The sequence below is a fragment of the Natrix helvetica genome (genome assembly GCF_964273705.1).
Source record: "Natrix helvetica genome assembly, chromosome: 10".
NCBI lineage: Eukaryota > Metazoa > Chordata > Lepidosauria > Squamata > Natricidae > Natrix > Natrix helvetica.
In genome coordinates, this window is record NC_138561.1 from 4,824,183 (window position 1) to 4,843,392 (window position 19,210).

Sequence of the window (19,210 nt, forward strand, 5' to 3'; positions counted from 1 at the left end):
CCAAAGGCTTGAATTTTGATCCCGCGACCATGGGGATGCTGCAATGGTCGTAAGTGTGAAAAGGTGAAAAAAACAAGTCACTTTTTCAATGCCATTGAAACTTTGAATGGCCTCGGAAAGAATGTCTATCAATTGAGGATTACTTCTATTCAGAGTTATTTCAGCGATCAAGAATTAAGGATTCTTCCTATGGTAGGGTAACTATTACACTACAATAAAGCCAGCTTTGATGCAAAGACCTTGCCTTCAGAAAGGAGCAGTTATGAAAATCTTTGAGCTAGGTGCACATTATTTTCTGGACCGATTTGTTCGCTGTTAAGATTGCAGCACTAGGAAGGTGTGATCTGAAAGAATGGCGTGATACAATTACCTCCGTTGGGATGGTACTTTTCCCCCCACTTCTGGTGTGTTAGGAGAGAGTGGGTGCACTTCAGGCCACTTCTCTTAAGGGCTGCCACCTTCTAGGACAGTGTTGGTGAACCTTTTTGGCACAGAGTGCCGAAACGGGAGAGCACACACGTGGGCAAGGGAGCACCACAAAAAAGGAGAGCAGCTCCCTGGAGGGGGAGCACACGTGGGAGCCCCAGGAACTGGAAGAACAGTTCCCTGATGCGCATGCGCACACTGGGAAGCTGGACTTCCGGTTTTCAGCGTTCGCATGCACCCAGTCTTCCGGTTTCTGGCACGCAGGCACGAGCGAAGAGCAGTTGGCCGATGCACCCATGCGCGCCAGGGAGCCCTCTCTTCCAGTTTCCAGCACTTCCGCATGCGTGAAGACCAGTGGCCGGTTCGTGCATGCGCATCAGAGAGCTGCACTTTCGGTTTCCAGAGCTCCCGTGTGTGTGCAAAGACCAGCGTGCCAGCACACATGTGTGCGGCAGAACCCAAAAGAGCAACAGGCGACAGCTGGTGTGCCTGGAGAAATGGCTCCGTGTGCCACTTCTGGCACGTGTGCCATAGGTTCGCCATTACTGTTCTAGGACCAAAGAAGGGGACTGTCAACTTGTAAAGTGCTGCCATGACTACTATCAAGTGGCATAGAGAAGGGAGGAGAATTCCAGGCATACTTTTGGCTAGAGTCAGGTCTCATATGCGCATGTCCATAAGCTGCCGTAGCATCTTGTTGGTGAATGTGAGTTATGACCAAGGCAGAGGGGAGGGGAGACAGGGGTAAAGTTCAGACGCCATTAAATGTAAATCAGTTTCGGCTCCGCAGGAGTACATGCCAGAATGTTGATCCTTATAAATGAATGGATCTCTTTTGAACTTTGTCTCGAGGCTCGTAAATTAATTAGGTCATCTTCTGGGAATTTCACAGGGACTTTCTCTGCCATGGCCCCCGCCTGCTAGAACATCACCCTCCCCAGAGATATGAGTGACTCCCCCCTCTTCTTGGATTTTGGAAAGCCTTAAGACCTGATTCTGATCCCTGGCCTGTGGATGGTGTATTGGTAGGGCCCCTTTCACAGTTTATTGTTACTGTTAATGACTGTTTTCAGTTTGGACTGTCTATTTCAGTTTACTAGTTGTAAATGTTTTAGTGGCTTATTTAGATTTTATCAGCCACCCAGAGTCTACTGAAGCGGACAGTATTGGAGGAAAATCTGCAGGAAGGAATATCTGAATTTCCATCCCATTGGTGACTCTGTCAGAGTTTGTTGCAAAAATCACATCCAGAAAGCATAGATAACTGATTCAGCAGGATTCATTAACTTCTTTATATACATAGTAACACGTGAATAAATGTACAATACCAATAGCAGAAACTTCAAATGAAGTGGTAGAGAGTTACAGGCAAAAAACATAGGCAGAGGAGAGAAACAGTTTCAGTTCAGCAGTCTACTTTCAGTTTCAATTCTCAGCAGATTAGTTCTCTTGCACAGACTCAGAGCTACATAGGTAAGCCACACCCAGGCTCTCAGTCACCAAATAGTTCCCATTGGCTGACCCAGTTGCAATGCCTATACATTGGCTGACCTTGTTACCATGTCCTATTTCAGCCAGTCCCCAATGGCTGACCTGTTGCTATGTCCTATTCCAGTTCATGAATATTCTGACATACTCTTCCTTCTCAAGATAAGGTTTGTTCAGATATTTGTGAATATCTGAATTTCTATCCCATTGGTGACTCTCAAGGTAAGTTTTGTTTCGACTCTTGGAGCAGAACCCTTGAGTAATTCAGCCTCCAAACACTTCAAGGCGGGTTTGCAAAGATGGGTCAAGCAAGCAGGAATGTGTTCAGCAACCCTCCGGAGGCACGTTCTCCCTACACAGGAAACTGTTTTTATAATCCACCAACAAGGAAATACAAGATTATCAGTGGGATGGGTTGCAAATCAACGATTTAAAAACTTTTAAAATAGGCCTGAGTTGCTGTGTTTATACTGGCTAAAAGTAACTGCTAAATGTCAAACCATGACTTCATCTAGCTTTAGTTGCTTTGATCAACTTCCTTATGAAACTTAACCACAAATACAACCACAAAAACTATTCTTCTGAACCTAAGTTTGCTTCTAGTGTTTGCTAACTATTTCCTGCTACAGTTTAAACACTGACTTGGCTCAGTTGCTCCAGGCTAAAACATTTATTAATACACCCGCTGCTTCGTTTCATCCACAGTGGCTATAAGAAATTTAAATTAGTCATTGTCCTTATCTTCATTCAAAAGCAAGCCGCATTACACACAGTCCTCAATTTATGGCCATAATTGAGCCTGGCAATTACAGTTGTAAGTCGTGATGGTCATAAAGTGGGTCACTGCATGACTGGACCTGTTTTTACAACCTTTCTTATCATGGCTGTAAAGTGAACACCACAATTGTTAACCAAACTCATGGATCACGATGGACTGGTTTGTCGCCAGAAATAAGAAGTAAACCCCAGTTTCCTGCCAAGCCATCATAAATCGCAGTCACTTGACTGTGGGGTGCTGCAAATGGCCACAAATGTGGATTGGTTGCTCAACACCCAAAATGCAGTCATGTGACCACAGGGGGAGGCAATGTCAGAACTCTGAAACCAGGTTGTAAGTGCATTGGGGATGATGGTCAGTCGTAACCTGGAACAATCACTAAGCCACTGGCTGTAAGTCGAGAACTACCTATGTATTGAGGAGGTCTTGTCCACCAATACCTGTGCTTATGACTACAGTCTTAAGATCATGGCATTTAAGTTTGAAAAAAAGCACAGGGCAAAAATATATAATATCATTAATAACAAGCAAATATTACCATGTTACCCAGTATTTTTAAATTATATTCCTCCTTTATTATTTTTACAAATAATTCAATATCAACACATCTTCCCCCTCTTAGTTTCCCCATAACAACAACTCTGTAGGATGGATTGGGCTGTAAGAGAGGAACTGGCACAAAGTTATCCAGCCAGCTTTAATACCTAAAGTGAGACTAGAATTCACAATCTCCTAGCGATTAGCCCAAAGTCGCCCAGCCGGATTTTGTGGTTAAAGTGGGACTAGAACTCACAATCTCCTAGCGATTAGCTCAAAGTCACCCAGCTGGCTTTTGTGGTTAAAGTGAGACTAGAACTCACAATCTCCTAGTGATTAGCCCAAACTCACCCAGCCAGCTTTCGTGGTTAAAGTGGGACTAGAACTCACAATCTCCTAGGAATTAGCCCAAAGTCACCCAGACGGCTTTAATGGTTAAAGTGAGACTAGAATTTACGATCTCCTAGGAATTAGCCCAAAGTCACCAGTCAGTTTTCATGGTTAAAGTGAGACTAGAATTCACAATCTCCTAGGAATTAGCCAAAGCTCACAATCTCCTAGGAATTAGCCCAAAGTCACCCAGACGGCTTTCATGGTTAAAGTGAGACTAGAATTCACAATTTCCTAGGAATTAGCGAAAGCTCACAATCTCCTAGGAATTAGCCCAAAGTCACCCAGACGGCTTTCATGGTTAGAGGGAGACTAGAACTCACAGTCTCCTGGTGATTAGTCCCAACTCACCCAGCTGGCTTTCATGCCTAAGGCAGAACTTGAACTCATGGCCTCTTGTTTTCTAATCTGTCGCCTTCCGCATCAGACCAAACTGGTATAATATACTCTTCCAATATCCTCTTCACCACCTCTGGATGCACTAGCCGTGCGACATATTGAACTCTAAACCGACTAACTTCATTTTGCGCGGTGTGATTTGCGTAGCACACAAACCCACATTACCAGGGAGAGCAAATTGTATTGAATTCTGTCGAGCCCACCCCTTGCCTCTTCAGACTTTTGTTTCTCCCCCTTATTCAAACCATTTTGAAAGATCCGTCACTTATATATGCTGGGGAAGAGGGGAGGGATCAGGAAGTGCAAAATTTCGTGGCAACCCGAAGACAGGTAGCTATTTTGGTCTGCCAGACCCTAATCTGGACTTTTGCAAGCCAATTTTTTTTTCCATCTGGAAGAGGGTCTTGGTTTTGTTAATAAGCAAACACGAACTGCGGAGTCAAAGTTACATAAGGGAAAAAGTGTTGATGTCACCAACCGCACACTTAATCCTTATCCACTTCCCCACCCCAGGGAGACAAACCTAGAAGACGAAGTTTCCACAGGCTCTTTAAAGACTAAAATTCCAGACGGGTATGCAGTGGCTTCTACTTAGCTTTAAAAAATAAAATAAATTACACTTTCCGTGCAACTAAACCTTAAAATAAGCAGGCTTTTATTCTATTTATATCACCTTGTTTCTTTTTCCACACCAAAGACAAATTCAGAAACAGCTGCGTTGGCACAAGCTCTTATCTTTCCAAATGGCAGGGGAAAAGGATGGGTTTAAGTTTGCAAGAAAAATCTTGTGTGCACGTGTGCATGGAAGTTGCATGGGTGCCTGAGTATCTTCCACCGGGTTGTAGGGTTTGGGGATGGTTAGTCTAGAGGAGGAGAAGGACCAGGCGTGACATGATAGCAGTGTTCCAGTTTTGAGGGGCTGCCCCAAAGAAGAGAAGCTCAAATTATTCCCCAAAGCATCAGAAGGCAAGACAAGAAACAATGGGTGGGAATTAATCAAGGAGAGAAGCAGCTTAGAACGAAGGAGAAACTTCCTAACAGGGAGGACAATGAATCCCTGAAACAACTCGCCTCCAGAAATTGTGGGTGCTTCATCACTGCAGGTCTTTAAGAAAAAACTGGACAACCGCTTGTCTCAAATTGTATAGGGTCTCTTGCTTAAGCAGGGGGTTGGACTAGAAGACCTCCAGGTGCCCTTCCAGCTCTATTCTGACACCCCAATTACCTGCCTCCCGGGTGTACTGACCGACAATGCCCATCACCCCCCAACTAACAAGCCTCTGGCATGTATTATGGTAATACTTGGCAGCTGCATTTTTAGAATACGCTAAACTTCCTTCGTCTTAATCTGAGTCTTCTTTTAAAGATCGCCCTTGAGTTACTACAGCAATTGAGCTTGGCAATTACAGTCATAAGTTAGAAATTTCCTAACAGTGAGGATAATTTATCACTGGAACAGCTTGCCACCAGAAATCGTGGGTGTTCCGTCACTGGAAGCTTTTAAGAAGAGACTTGACAGTCACTTGTCCGAGATGGTTATAAGTTCTCCTGCTTGAGCAGGGGGCTGGACTAGAAGACCTCCAAGGTCCCTTCCAGATTCTATTCTACTCTACTCCTAATTCTAATTCTAATTAATTCTAATTCTAATAATTCTAATTCTATTCTATTTCTAATTCTATTCTATTTCTATTCTGTTCTTTCTATTCTCATTCTATTGTTCTATTCTGTTCTATTCTATTCTTTCTATTCTATTCTAATTCTACTCTATTCTATTTCTATTCTATTCATATAGTGGGTCATCACATCACATAACCTGATTTTATATATATATTTTTGCAGCAACCTTTAAATGAATCTGGCAGTCATTAAGCAAACCCCTTGTTTGTCGTGGGCCAGTTTTCCGCCAGAAGTGAGGTCCGTTAAATCAAGGAGGACCTGCTTCCTTGACAGACTCTTGGAAAATAATTTTGTTCATCGAAGGAGCCCGAGAAATAGTGATAAAACCATGTTTTTTCAGGGCTTGAGTCACCCAACAATTATTTGTTCCACAATACAAGCAACTTCTATTCCTAAAGTGCGTTCTCCCCACTCGGGTGTGGTCCAACCGCAATCTGAATGAACAAGTCTACACTCACAACAGTTCCACATGAATTGTGTTGCTCACAGCAGCTCAAGCTAACTCCCATGTTCCAGTAATAAAGATAGGATAAAGGTAAAGGTTCCCCTCACACATATGTGCTAGTCGTTCCTGACTCTAGGGGGCAGTGCTCATCTCCGTTTCAAAGCCGAAGAGCCAGCACTGTCCGAAGACATCTCCGTGGTCATGTGGCCGGCATGACTCAATGGCAAAAGCGCACAAACGCTGTTACTTTCCCACCAAAGGTGGTCCCTTTTTTCCAGGTCATTTCGAACTGCTAGGTTGGCAGAACAAGTAACAGGAACTCACTCCATTATGTGCTACTAGAGATTCGAGCCACCGAACTGCCGCCCTTTCTGATTGACAAGCTGAGCATCTTAGCCAATGAGCCACCGCGTCCCTCAAAAAGGGACCTCTGCTTCCTTGACAGACCTTCAAATACCCAAACAAATAAACTTTGTTGGTCACTCTAGTAGATGCTCCATGTGCCTGGACATTGAGAGATGCATCAACTTAATTCTAGTTGCTTGAGGGGAGGTCGTGTCTAGTTCAAAGTCCAGAAAACAGTTTGGGTAGCAGCTTAATTTGTTTGGGTTTTTGCAGCAAAAACAAGAATGCTTATTCTTTAGCCAAAGAGTTGTGATGAGAAATCCAGAAAGACCAGCCAAGTTTCTTGTGCTGGCTTCCTGCTCCCACAGCAAGGAGGATTTGTGGTCTGCGGTTGGACAGTCCAGTTACTGATTCCCCAGGGATCAGTTAAACTTTAGTTCTCATGAACATCAATACAATACAATAGTAGAGTTGGAAGGGACCTTGGAGGTCTTCTAGTCCAACCCCCTGCCTAGGAAGGAAACCCTATACCGTTTCAGACAAATAGCTATCCAACATCTTCTTAAAGACTTCCAGTGTTTAAGAAGATGTTGAATAGCTAAAATGAGCAAAAAATGAAAATAAATAAATAAAAAATGAGCAGAGCAGAAAGATACTCTCTTGCTGGATATCCTACACCAGGGGTGTCCAAACTTGGGAACTTTAAGACTTGTGGACTTCAACTCTGGCTGGGGAATTCTGGGAGTTGAAGTCCACAAGTCTTAAAGTTCCCAAGTTTGGACACCCCTGTCCTACGCTATGAAGGAGTCTGGGAGGTAGATTCCATCTGCCTTATTCTTTTCCTGGATTGTTCGGAAAAACTGTCAGAGCTTGTTGCAAAAATCAAATCCAGAAAGCACACACAGATAACTGATTGAGCAGGATACATGAACTTCTTTATATACATAATTAACACATGAGCAAATGTACAATAGGGACGCAGTGGCTCAGTGGCTAAGACAAGTGTCGATCAGAAAGGTCGGCAGTTTCGAATCCCTAGCGCCGCGTAACGGAGTGAGCTCCTGTTACTTGTCCCAGCTTCTGCCAACCTAGCAGTTCGAAAGCATGTAAAAATGCAAGTAGAAAAATAGGGAACACCTTTGATGGGAAGGTAACAGTGTTCCATGCGCCTTCGGCGTTGAGTCATGCCGGCCGCATGAGCACAGAGACGTCTTTGGATAGCACTCATTCTTCGGCTTTGAAATGGAGTTGAGCACTGCCCCCTAGAGTCGGGAGCGACTAGCACATACTGTATGTGCGAGAGGAACCTTTATCTTTAAATGTACAATACCAACAGCAGATTCTTCCAATGTGGTAGAGAGTTGCAGGCAGAGGAGAGAAGCAGTTTCAGTTCAGCAGTCTACTTTCAGTTTCAATTCTCAGCAGATTAATTCTCTTGCACAGACTCAAAGCTACATAGGTAAGCCACGCCCAGGCTCCTAGCTGTCTGGCATGGCTCTCAGTCACCAAATAGTTCCCATTGGCTGACCCAGTTGCAATGCCTATACATTGACTGACCTTGTTACCATGTCCTATTCCAGCCAGTCCCCAATGGCTGACCTGTTGCTATGCCCTATTCCAATTCATGAATATTCTGACAAAAACAAAAGGAAAATCTGTGTTGATCCAAACAGAGATTGGGGCCTTGGCAAAGAAGTTGAAAATCCCTGACCAGTTTTCTTCCTCCTTGTTTTATTTCCTCCCAAGTGGTCAAAGGGAAGGGAAGTGGACAGGAGAGGAGAGGAGAGGAGGGGGAAGCAGTGGTGGGATTCAAAGTTTTTTACTACCAGTTCTGTGAGTGTGGCTTGGTGGGCGTAGCAGGGGAAGGATACTGTGCCATCTCCATTCCCACCCCACACCAGGGGAAGGATACTGCAAAATCCCCATTTCCTCCCGATCAGCTGGGACTCGGGAGGCAGAGAATAGATAGGGGTGGGGCCAGTCGGAGGTAGTATTTACCGGTTCTCTGAACTACTCAAAGTTTCCACTACTGGTTCTCCAGAACTGGTCAGAACCTGCTGAATCCCACCTCTGGAGGGGAGGGGAGAAGAGGAGAAGAGAATTCTGGGAGTTGAAGTCCATTAAGGCACCACAGTTGCCCTCCCTCATCAGTGCCATTCATCACAACAGCCTTCTTGGACTTCTGCTTTCTCTGAGCCATTTCCCTTTCTTCATTCACCTCTTTTCTTTGGCAATTCTATCCTGACTCGGTCTACGTAACCAAAGCACCCACAAGATCCACCTCCCTGCTGCCCGTATCCGTTCTCGACTCTTCCTCTTCTGCCTTCATCCCAAACAGTTCTACAATTCCCTCTTTCCCCACCAGGTTTTACTGGCATTCATTCCCTGTAACAGAGTGGGAAGAAAAACATTCATATGTCAGGCCTGTAGTTATGTTCTTTTTAGGATCTTTGGCCTGCCACACTTTCTTATAATTTCCTATGTGTTTTAGTAGTGTAGTAGTTGGGAGAGGGGAATAAAAAGAAGTAGGATTGTGGAATGTATTGTTGACATTCTTTTATAGAAGCTCAAGGTCATCTTTTGTCTCCGCACCTCGACACCTGACCGGAAGCAGAGGGGTGTAGATGCCAGCGTGGAAGATGATGATTGGAACATGTGATGGATTTGTGGGTGTGGGGATAGATCATGAACTTTCAACTGGGTGGAATTCCAAGAAGAAAATCAGTGTTGGAATTCCATAGACGTGCTAACTTGCCTGTACGAATAAATTGGACCTTTAAGGATAACTTTGCCTTGGACAATGATTTATTTCATACATGGTATTTAGAACGTTAACATCATATGCATGATGATTTTTAAGAAAGCAAAACATTGCAATTGCCACAATGCCACCTGCCCCGTTTCTGCCGGCTTTTGCAAAAATTCTCCACTTCCCATCTTTCGTCAAAGTTCTATTTTGTCACCACTGATGACAAAACCTGGTGACGCAAACACAACTCCCTGGGCTCTTGATATATTCATTTTCTCATCCTTACTCCTCTTTGTTTCAAAGGTACGGGCAGTCCTCGACCTACGGCCACAATTGAGCCCCAAATTTGGGTTTCTATGTGAGACATTTGTTAAGGGAGTCCTACCTCGTTTTATGACCTTTCTTTGCCACAGTTGCTAAGTGAATTGTTGCCGTTCTTAAGTTAGTAACCCGGTTGTTAAGTGAATCTGCCTTGACTTGGCTTGTCAGAAGGCTGCAAAAAGTTTAATACATGACCCCAGAATACTGCAACAATCATAAATACATCCCAGTTGCCAAGCAACCTAATTTCGATCAACATGGGAATGCTGCAACAGTCGTAAGTGTGAGGGTCCCTTCTGAGAGCTTTCACAGATTTCTTTTCTGATTTGGACTCAGGTTTCTCTTATCAGATTGTTTTCTCTTTCTTCTGTCCCCCAAGATTATTTTTTCTGACCCAGATTCCCAAACACAACCAACCCGCTGAAGTGAACTCAAAGATTTCTTATTAGGAGTGCCATCAGCCCCAGCAAAAAGTTTCTCTCTCACCATAGGCTTAAAATCCATCCGGCAGGGGAGATGAATAGTTGTCTGTCACATCTATTCATCTCCGCCCCCTGCCTTTGATCCCCAGAACTAGGGTGGGGCTTCACTAGGAGCATTGGGTCTTCCATCCTAAGGACCAGCCCATATATTTCCACTGCTCTCCTCTCCTCTGCCTTCTGTGCATCTGCACATCAGGCACTGGACCCAGCTGTTCCTCTTCTTCTTCATCAGCCACCATCGGGCTGTTGACTCTCCGTCTGAGGGCTGACAGACAGCCCAGGCTTCACCTCTCTCTCTCTCTCTCTGCCAGCTCCACTCCCTCTTCCCCCTCAGAGATCCCAGGTTGCCCTGATGCTGACCCTAACTCTTATGCCTCCTCCTCCTCCTCCTCCTCCTCCTGTGATTCGGCTGCTGCAGGGGCCAGAGGCCGACAGGCCACAATAGTACTATTGTAACTTTGAACAGTCACTAACTGAAAGGTTGAGCACTTTCTGCAATAGACAGAAAAATTTCAGAGCTGCTTTGCAGTCGCTCCAAATCAGCTTTCCATCTGCTGTTCCTCTAAGGCTGTAGCTCAAAAGTTGCAGTAGGATAATTGGCTTCACTCCCACTGCAATTTTTTTTTTTTGGCATCTAATTCAGCTTTCCTCAATCTAAACCATGTAGCTATGTTGGAATTTTACACCCATACAGTCCAGCCAGCATATTCATTAATGCAAATTAAATGCAACATATTTAAAGGGCGCCAGTAAGAGGAAGCTGATTTAGCTCCTTTAAGGTGGCCGTAGGGTTCTGATAAAAACCAGAGCAACCTGCAAAGCTTTAAATCTGTCTACATCCCAAGAACCATGCTCTCTCTCTCACGTAAGCTGCTCCTCCTTTAGAAGGCCAGTCTGGGTCTTAACAGAATAAGAGAGTTGGAAGGGGCCTTGGAGGTCTTCTAGTCCAACCCTCTGCTCAAGCAGGAGACCCCCTACCATTACAGACAAGTGACCATCCAATTTCTTCTCAAAAGCCTCCAGTGATGGAGAACATACAATTTATGAAGGCACCTTCTCTTCCATTGGTTAATTGTCCTCACCGTTAGGAAGTTTCTCCTTAATTCTAGGTTGCTTCTCTCCTTGATTAGTTTCCAGCCATCGTTTCTTGACTTCACTGATCTAGTGAAGAGAAGAACCAGGGGAGAGATGATAGCAATCTTCCAATATCTGAGGGGGTCCACCTGTTTTCCAAGACGAGACTAAGGAATAATGGATGGAAACTGGTCAAGGAGATATTCAACCTAGAAATAAGGAGAAAATTCCTGGTTCTCACCATTAAGAAATGTACATTTTTTTGAGAGATTTGTAATTCCCCAGTCCAATTTTGAGTTGAGACGGGTAAGCAAGATGGCATAGACCAGGGGTGTCAAACTCCTTTCATGGTGGCTTCACGTGACGTATCTGGACTCCCCCTCCCCTTTGCTAAACTGGACGTGGGCGTGGCCAGCACATGATGTATCCGGCCCACCAACTGGGAGGTTCACAGCCCTGGCATTGACCAAATGAATTAATGCAAGATTCTCAGGACCTTGTTAATATTCAGAAGAATATAAAAAAGAAGCATTGTACACAGGTAGTCCTCAACTTTTGACTGTTTTGAGTTACCACTGCACTGAAAGATGTGATTTATGACTGCTTTTCACACTTACGACCGTTGCAGCATCTCTGTGGTTCCCCTGATCAAACTTCGGACAATGGGCAACTGATTCACATTTATGATGGTTGAAGAGTCCCGGGGTGATGTGATCCCTTTTGCGATCTTCTGACAAGCAAAGTCAATGGGGAAGCCAAATCATGCTACTCACTTAACAGCTACAGGTACTCCTCGATTTATGACCACAATCGATCCCAAAATTGGCGCTGCTAAGTGAAGCACTTGTGAAGTGAGTCTGGCCCCCATTTTGCGATCTTCCTTGCCACAGTTGTTAAGTGAATCATTGCAGTTGGTTAAGTGGATCTGGCTTCCCCTTGACTTGACTTGTCAAAAGGGTCTCTACAACCACCATAAAGACCCCTGAAAAGTAAACCCTTTCAGATCAAAAAGATGGGCTAATTAGGGGTCCTTGGTGCTTTCTGAGCTTGGCTGTTTCCTTGCAGACGTTTCATCACCCAAACGAGGTAACATCATCAGTGCTAGAGGCAGTGGTGGGTTTCTACCAGGTCAGACCAATTTGGCTGAAACGGTAATGGTTTGGCGGCTTGGATCGCTAGAACTGGCAGCAACCCCGGCCTGCCACGCCCCTGAACCCGTTCTCTGGTTCTTGTTCTTCAGTTCTGCGCATGCGTAGGACAATTTTAATTGCCTTGTGCAATGCACGTGGTGCACACACGAGTGAACTGGCAGTAGTACCTGCTGGAACCCACCCCTGGCTTGAAGGGTTGGAAAAGGAGAAGGAGGGAGGGGCTATCTATGAAATTTCCCGTCAGCTCCTTCTTCAAGAGGCTAAAAACCGTAAAGCTTCCCTTCGCACATAAGTGCTAGTCGTTCCCGACTCTAGGGGGCGGTGCTCATCTCCGTTTCAAAGCCAAAGAGCCAGCGCTGTCCGAAGACATTTCCGTGGCCATGTGGCCGGCATGACTAAACACCAAAGGCGCACGGAACGCTGTTACCTTCCCACCAAAGGTGGTTCCTATTTTTCTACTTGCATTTTTCACGTGCCTTTGAACTGCTAGGCTGGCAGAAGCTGGGACAAGTCACGGGAGCTCACTCCGTTACGCGGCGGTAGGGATTCGAACCGCCGAACTGCCGACCCTTCTGATCGATGAGCTCTCATGTGTGTGTGTGTGTGTGTGCCTTAAAAAGATGCTACAAGGATTGTCTTTCCCCAATACCGATTTTTCCCATGGCAGCCTGGGGGGTCTGTCAGCTTGCACCTGGTTTTAATAACAGATCTGCAGCTCGTCTGTTCGTCTCTGTATTAGTCACACATGTAGCAGGACTCGCCAACAGCCTGGCCCTCCCCTTGTTCTGCCAAGAGAAAGATACTGAGAGGAGGAGGGGGGAGTGGCACTCTTCTTCCTTACGAACAGAACAGTTAGAGGGAGTTTGCCAAGCTGGCAGGGACTCCCAATGCAAAGAATTGTCTGGAGACAGTGGGGCACTGAGGCTGGCAGAAGAGGGAGGAGTAGAGGCGTGAAGAAGGGTGAACACGACCTCATAGACGACCCCCACTCTGTCAAGGACCTTGGAGTACTCATCTCTAATGATCCAAGCGCCAGAGCTCACTGTAACAGCATTGCCAAAAAGGCATTAAGAGTTGTTAACCTAATCTTGCAAAGCTTCTTCTCCGGTAACATTGTACTGCAAACCAGAGCATGCAAAACCTTTGCTAGACCAATCCTCGAATACAGCTCGTCTGTCTGGAACCCGCACTTCATATCAGACATTATTAACACAATTGAGCGAGTCCAGAGATATTTCACGAGAAGAGTCCTCCACTCCTCTGCTTGCAACAGAATCCCTCATGCCACCAGGCTTGAAATGTTGGGTTTAGACAACTTAGAACTTGCCGTCTTCGATCCGACCTAAGCGTAGTACATAAAATTATCTGCTACAACGTCCTACCTGTCAACGACTACTTCAGCTTCAACCACAATAATACACGGGCAAACAATCGATGCAAACTCAAGGTAAACCACTCCAAACTCGATTGCAGAAAATACGACTTCAGCCACAGAGGGGTCAACGCCTGGAATGCTCTACCTGACTCCGTTGTTACATCCTCAAACCCCCCACAGCTTCAACCTCAAACTGTCCACCGTGGACCTCACCCCATTCCTAAGAGGTCCGTAAAGGGGGCGTGCGTAAGCGCAGTGCCTACCGTCCCTGTCCTAATGTTCCTTTTTATTCGTATCCATTTCATGTATTCATAATCATGTTTATACTTCTATCTGTTATCTAACAGATGCTTGCTGAAAATAAATAATAAAAAAAGATGTTCTCCACTGTTCTAGCTTCAGGCAGAGCTCTGTGTCCGGAGTCCAAAGTCAAAACAAGTCCTAGTTACTGTTTAGAGGAGGGATGTCCCCTAAATAATAAGATGAACAGCTACATAACTTTGCTAAAATAAATTTGGAGTTTTCAAGATATTCTACACCTTGCTAGCTCCGTATTTTGGGGGCTATAAGACGCTCCGGACTATAAGACACCCATTAGCTTTAGAGGAGGAAAACAAGAAAAAAAATCTGCCCGTTTGCTGCAAATCATGTCTTAGTGCTCCAATATTTGAGGGGCTTCTACGGAGAGGAGGGGGTCAAGCTGTTTTCCAAGGCACCTTTGAAGGCCAGACAACGAATAATGGATGGAAACTGAACAAGGGGAGATTCAACCTGGATATGAGGAGAATTTTTCTGACAGTGAGAACCATCAACCCATGGAACGGAAGTTGCCTTCAGACTGGTCTGCCATTTGTCAGAGACGCTTGGGCAGGGGGTTGGACTAGATGACCTACAAGGTCCCTTCCAACTCTGTCATTCTGTTAGATACTGTTAAGTGGCCAGTCGCTAAGCGAGGGCTGCCTGCCCTGATTTAACCATTTGCAGGCATGGGCTTATAAACCAACCAGCCAGATTCAGTTCACATCCCAGGCAAAACCTGGGAAGAGCAAATGTCTATGGAGATTCTCCATCATCCAGGTCATGGTTGTCCCAAAGATGCTTTTTCAAAAGGCAACTGGACTTTTCTTGGTTTTCTTTGAAGACGTTTCACTTCTCGTCCAAGAAGCTTCTTCAGCTCCGACTGGATGGTAGGGAAATGGAAGGATTTATGCTCCTTGGAGACAGCTGGGCATTTGCATCCTTTTAGAGGGTCCTTGAGGCCACTTGGAGGTTTGTCTGTGTCCTCAGGGTCACCTGAGTGGTGGAAATGGGTGTGAAGCCTTCTTGGAAGTGCTGAAAGGACTGAGTTGCAGACACAGTTCTTCCGTTCCCCACCATCCAGTCAGAGCTGAAGAAGCTTCTTGGGTGAGAAGCAAAACATCCTCAAAGAACAGCAAGAAAGTCCAGTTGCCTCTTGAAAAAGCACCTTTGGGGCAGGGAAGAGCATCATCTATGCAAACAAGATTTGGTCCAGTACAAGATTTTAATAATAATAATAATAATAATAATAATAATAATAATAATAATAATAATAATAATAATAATAATAATAATAATAATAATAATAATAATAATAATAATATATTTATTTCTTAGCCGCACCCTCTCCCGAAGGATTTTGCCTTCCTGTCTACAAAACTAAATATGTGCTGGACATTGAATATGTTCCAATTTTAGTAGGCTTTTGTTCTTCTATTCCCCCAGAGGCTGATGGAAGTCATAGCCAGCACATTCGTGAAATTCAATTAGTGACCATCTGCATTAGGATATTACATTTCAAATGTCCCGGTGCAGTTGTCCCCAACCAGGTCTCTTCCGGGAAGCTGCACAACAACTCCCCGTCATCCCCACCTTGGAGAAAAAAAGTTGTGGCCCATCACAGCTGAAGGGGTGCCAGATCTGGGGAAAGCAGCAGAATAATTGATGCCACAAGACGGAATGAACCATCTTGAACAGATGCAAGACAAAATTAAATCAAATAATAATAATAATGAAAATGAGCAAGCTAATGCTTCTTCAACAGCAGTGTATTTATAATCACCAGCTCTCGTTTGAAATCCAAAGCCTGAAAACCGTTGCTAATTAAACTCAGCAAAAATTATTTTTAAGATTTAAGGATTTGACCGCCCTTCCGCTCCCAGCAGCTGGCAAATGTGTTGAGCCGGCTGCTTGAGATCGATCAACAAGAGTCCAAAAAGGAGATGCTGAAAACCTTTCACCCCAAACACCTCCTTTTTCCCCAGCCCAAGACTCACAAACACCCAACCTAAACCACAAAGAGATATCTTGTTTTATGCGCAAGGCCAGCTTTCTAGATTTCAGAATCACAGGGACCTTGGAGATCTTCTAGTCCAACCCCCTGCTCAGGCGGGAAACCCTACCCATTTGTCCAATCTCTTTTTAACAGCTTCCAGGGTTGGAGCGCCCAATAAGGATCAGAACTCAAAACCCTGGGAACCTGTTGAAAATAACTTTGCAAAGTTCAAGATCAGCAACGAGAAGTTGTGGAGACAACCTCCTGGATCAAACAAACGCCAACTACTCACCGTCAATCTCAATGGACTTTTGCAAGCTAAAGATGGAACACATTTCGGAGGGTGGAAAGGTGGGGTGATATTCCCGGCAGCAGGGGAAGGATTTAAAGCCAGATTAGTTATCCGTGAGGAAAGCACCACTGAGCTTCCTTTCTCAGCCCGCAACGGAGGAGCAAACTCCGTTAGTAAGGAGCTCTGGAAAACAGATAAGCGACTCCGGAGTGAGGTGTGGAGAGGGCAAAAAATAGAAGAAAAGCCTCGGGATGCTTTTAAAGTTGTAATTAAGGAAAAGTAAACCTTACTCAGTGGAAACACTGAGTAGCAGAGCAATAGCAGGTAATCAGCACTTGCGGCCAACAACACTGAGTTTTCAACTTTTAACTAATAACACACCGACGGGTAAGTACAGATTTGTGTTTTTGTTTTTAGAAGGCATTGTCCAAAGGGGCTTGGGCATCAGCTTGACAAGAAGAGGAGCTGAAATCGGGGGGAGGGGGGTCACTGCACTGCCCAGGACTACCATGGCATGGGGGGGGACACATATCACCCCACTAAAAGCCACGACATCCCACTACCAGAAGAGAGAAATTTTGTACAGTCGATCACTAAGAAATGATTGGGGAACGAAGAGCCCAGCCTGTTCAAAAGGCTCTGGTGACACAGGGTTAATTAATTGATTTGTTTGTCCCTACTCATTGTACTCTGCTAATCATGGCCGATTGTAAGCATGACAGTCATCCAGTGGTGGGATCCTGCCAGTTTAACAACCGGCTTGGTGATTGCGTGCTTCACACCCGCACACAGTTGTAACAAAATTTAGCTTCCATGTTACTTCTGGGGAGTAAGACAGCTGACGCGCAGCAATCTGTTCTGCCATGCGAATCAGCTGAGAGGATATAGGTAAGTAAAGCACAGGGAAGGGTGGGCCCACCTGGTCATCGGAGCAAACCAATTCGCTCCCCAGTTGATCGTCGGAGCTACCGGTTTGCCCAAACTGGTACAATCCGGCTGAATCCCACGACTACACTCATCTCTGTTTCAAGGCCATTGAGACAGCGTTATGTGAAGACTTTTCCACCATTGTGGCCAGCATGACATCACGGATCGCTGTTTCCTTCCCACCAAAGTGGTACCTATTTATCTACTTGCGTTTGCACGCTTTCAAATTGCTAGGTTGGCCGGAGCGTATTTATTTCTACCCCACCTTATTTTTACAAACAATTTAAGGTGGCAAAGTATCCAGCACACCTTCGTCCACCTCTTTTCTCCCCCCACAACCAACAGCTGGCTGGTTAAAGTGAGACTGGAACTCACTGTCTCTCACTTTGTAGCATGGTGCCGACTGGTGGCTCCCAGTTTACGTGCTCTGCAGATAGTACCAGTTCCAAGCACCTCAATGGGGGCTGGATAATTTCGTTCCCCTGTTTAAAGTTACTGAAAGACAGGAGCAGTCATGGTTTCCTCTTATCTTCAGTACCTTGCTTTGCTTGCGTGCGGCACTTCTGCTCATGCGCAGAGCGTCTCTAGGCGAGTGGGTGGAGCCTCCTGCTGCCACCACTACCAATCGGCACCAGTCGAGCAAACCAGGGCGAACCTGTAGTATACCACTTCTGGACAGGAGCTACCCTTGAAGTTTGGGGAAAGACAGGTATGGACAACCTGGAACTTTGGGCTATATAAATGAGCCCAAGCAGCTAATTGGAAGCTGCAGAATCTTCCTGGATAAGTAAGTAGAGACAATTTCCTTCCTTCCTTCCTTCCTTCCTTCCTTCCTTCCTTCCTTCCTTCCTTCCTTCCTTCCTTCCATCCTTTCTCCTTCTTCCCTATCCTCTTCCCTTCCTCCCTTCCACACTTGCTCCCTTTTCCTGCCCTTTTTATTTCCTTTCTTCCCTCCTTTCCTCTCTCCCGCCCTCCTGCCTTCCTTCCTTCTCTCCTTCCCTTCCTCCTCATTCTTTCCTACTTTTTTCTTCCTTTCGTCCCTTCCTCTCCTTTCCCTCCTTCTTTCCTCCCTGCCTCCACCCCTCTCTTTCTTCTCTCTCTCCCTCCTCTGTGGCGTCTGGAGGGGTTTTAAGGGACAAAATAGGTTGCCTGAAAGCTCCCACTGATTTTGTTTTCAGTTTAAGTCTAACCCCTCTGATCATGGTTGGCCTATTTACCTTTTTGGCATCCCCTGTGAATGCCCTGGTTTAACATCAGGCTTCTTAAGCCTCCATGTTGTCCCTGAAGCTTCCCCCTTCAACCACTCGCAATATATTCAAGAGTTCAAAATGTTGCCCTCAGCTACCCAAAAACTCTTGCAACTCCAATAGCGGCAACAGAGCCAGATCGCAAAAAGGGCTACCTCCTCCTGCAGTAATAACACGAAATAATTCACGACACCAGTGTTTTGGCAAGTTGAAAAAAATGTGGCTTCAACTCCCAGAATTCAACTTATCGCTGGAGGAGCTTCAACTCCCCCAAAGCCCTTAAAAACATGTTTTTCTCAACACCTTTGGGGACCCCAAAGGTTGTCTGCCTTGTGTTCAGGTTGTTGCAATCCTGGTTTTTATTTGTTTCATGCTTTATAACAGTTGCTGGGTTGTTTTTAATTGTAGATTGGCGGTAATCAGCCCAGAGGAATGCTTCATGAGATGTACAGCTGCATAAATTTGCTGAATAAACAAAGTTTGCTAAATAAAGGAGACCAGCTCACTGTTCTGGCGTCTGCAAAGGACCCTCAGAGGCAAAAGGTTTGCACCTCAGCCATTGACCCCAAATATTGCCTTTTTTATGGATCATAAAACAGGTGCCTTTGCTTTACAATCGTCAAAACTTACGATTTGAGTAAGTTTTAATTTACTTAAATTTAATTTTTAATCATTAGGCTCAATTTTGGTTGTAAGTCGAGGATCTACCCGTAATTCTTTGAAATTGTACGCAACTATTACCTTACTGCTGAAATGATAAGAAGGTTATACAATCCAGTTTACCAGGTAGATTAGCTACATGCACGGAGGCTAA

The 19,210-nt window shown here is 45.1% G+C and overlaps 1 protein-coding gene across 3 annotated transcripts in view; it reads right to left on the minus strand.

The window, feature by feature from the left end:
- Positions 1 to 19,210, minus strand: part of CPNE2 (copine 2) — a 127,385-nt gene that overhangs the window by 98,873 nt on the left and 9,302 nt on the right. Inside the window, exon 1 of one of the 3 annotated variants that reach the window (XM_081963030.1) lies at positions 18,367 to 18,418. The exons of the other annotated variants lie outside the window; for them this stretch is intronic. Coding sequence (XP_081819156.1) covers positions 18,367 to 18,403 — 37 coding nt within the window. The 5' untranslated portion in view covers positions 18,404 to 18,418. Of the gene's footprint in view, positions 1 to 18,366; positions 18,419 to 19,210 lie in introns of those variants that run through there. 3 annotated transcript variants of the gene reach the window in all.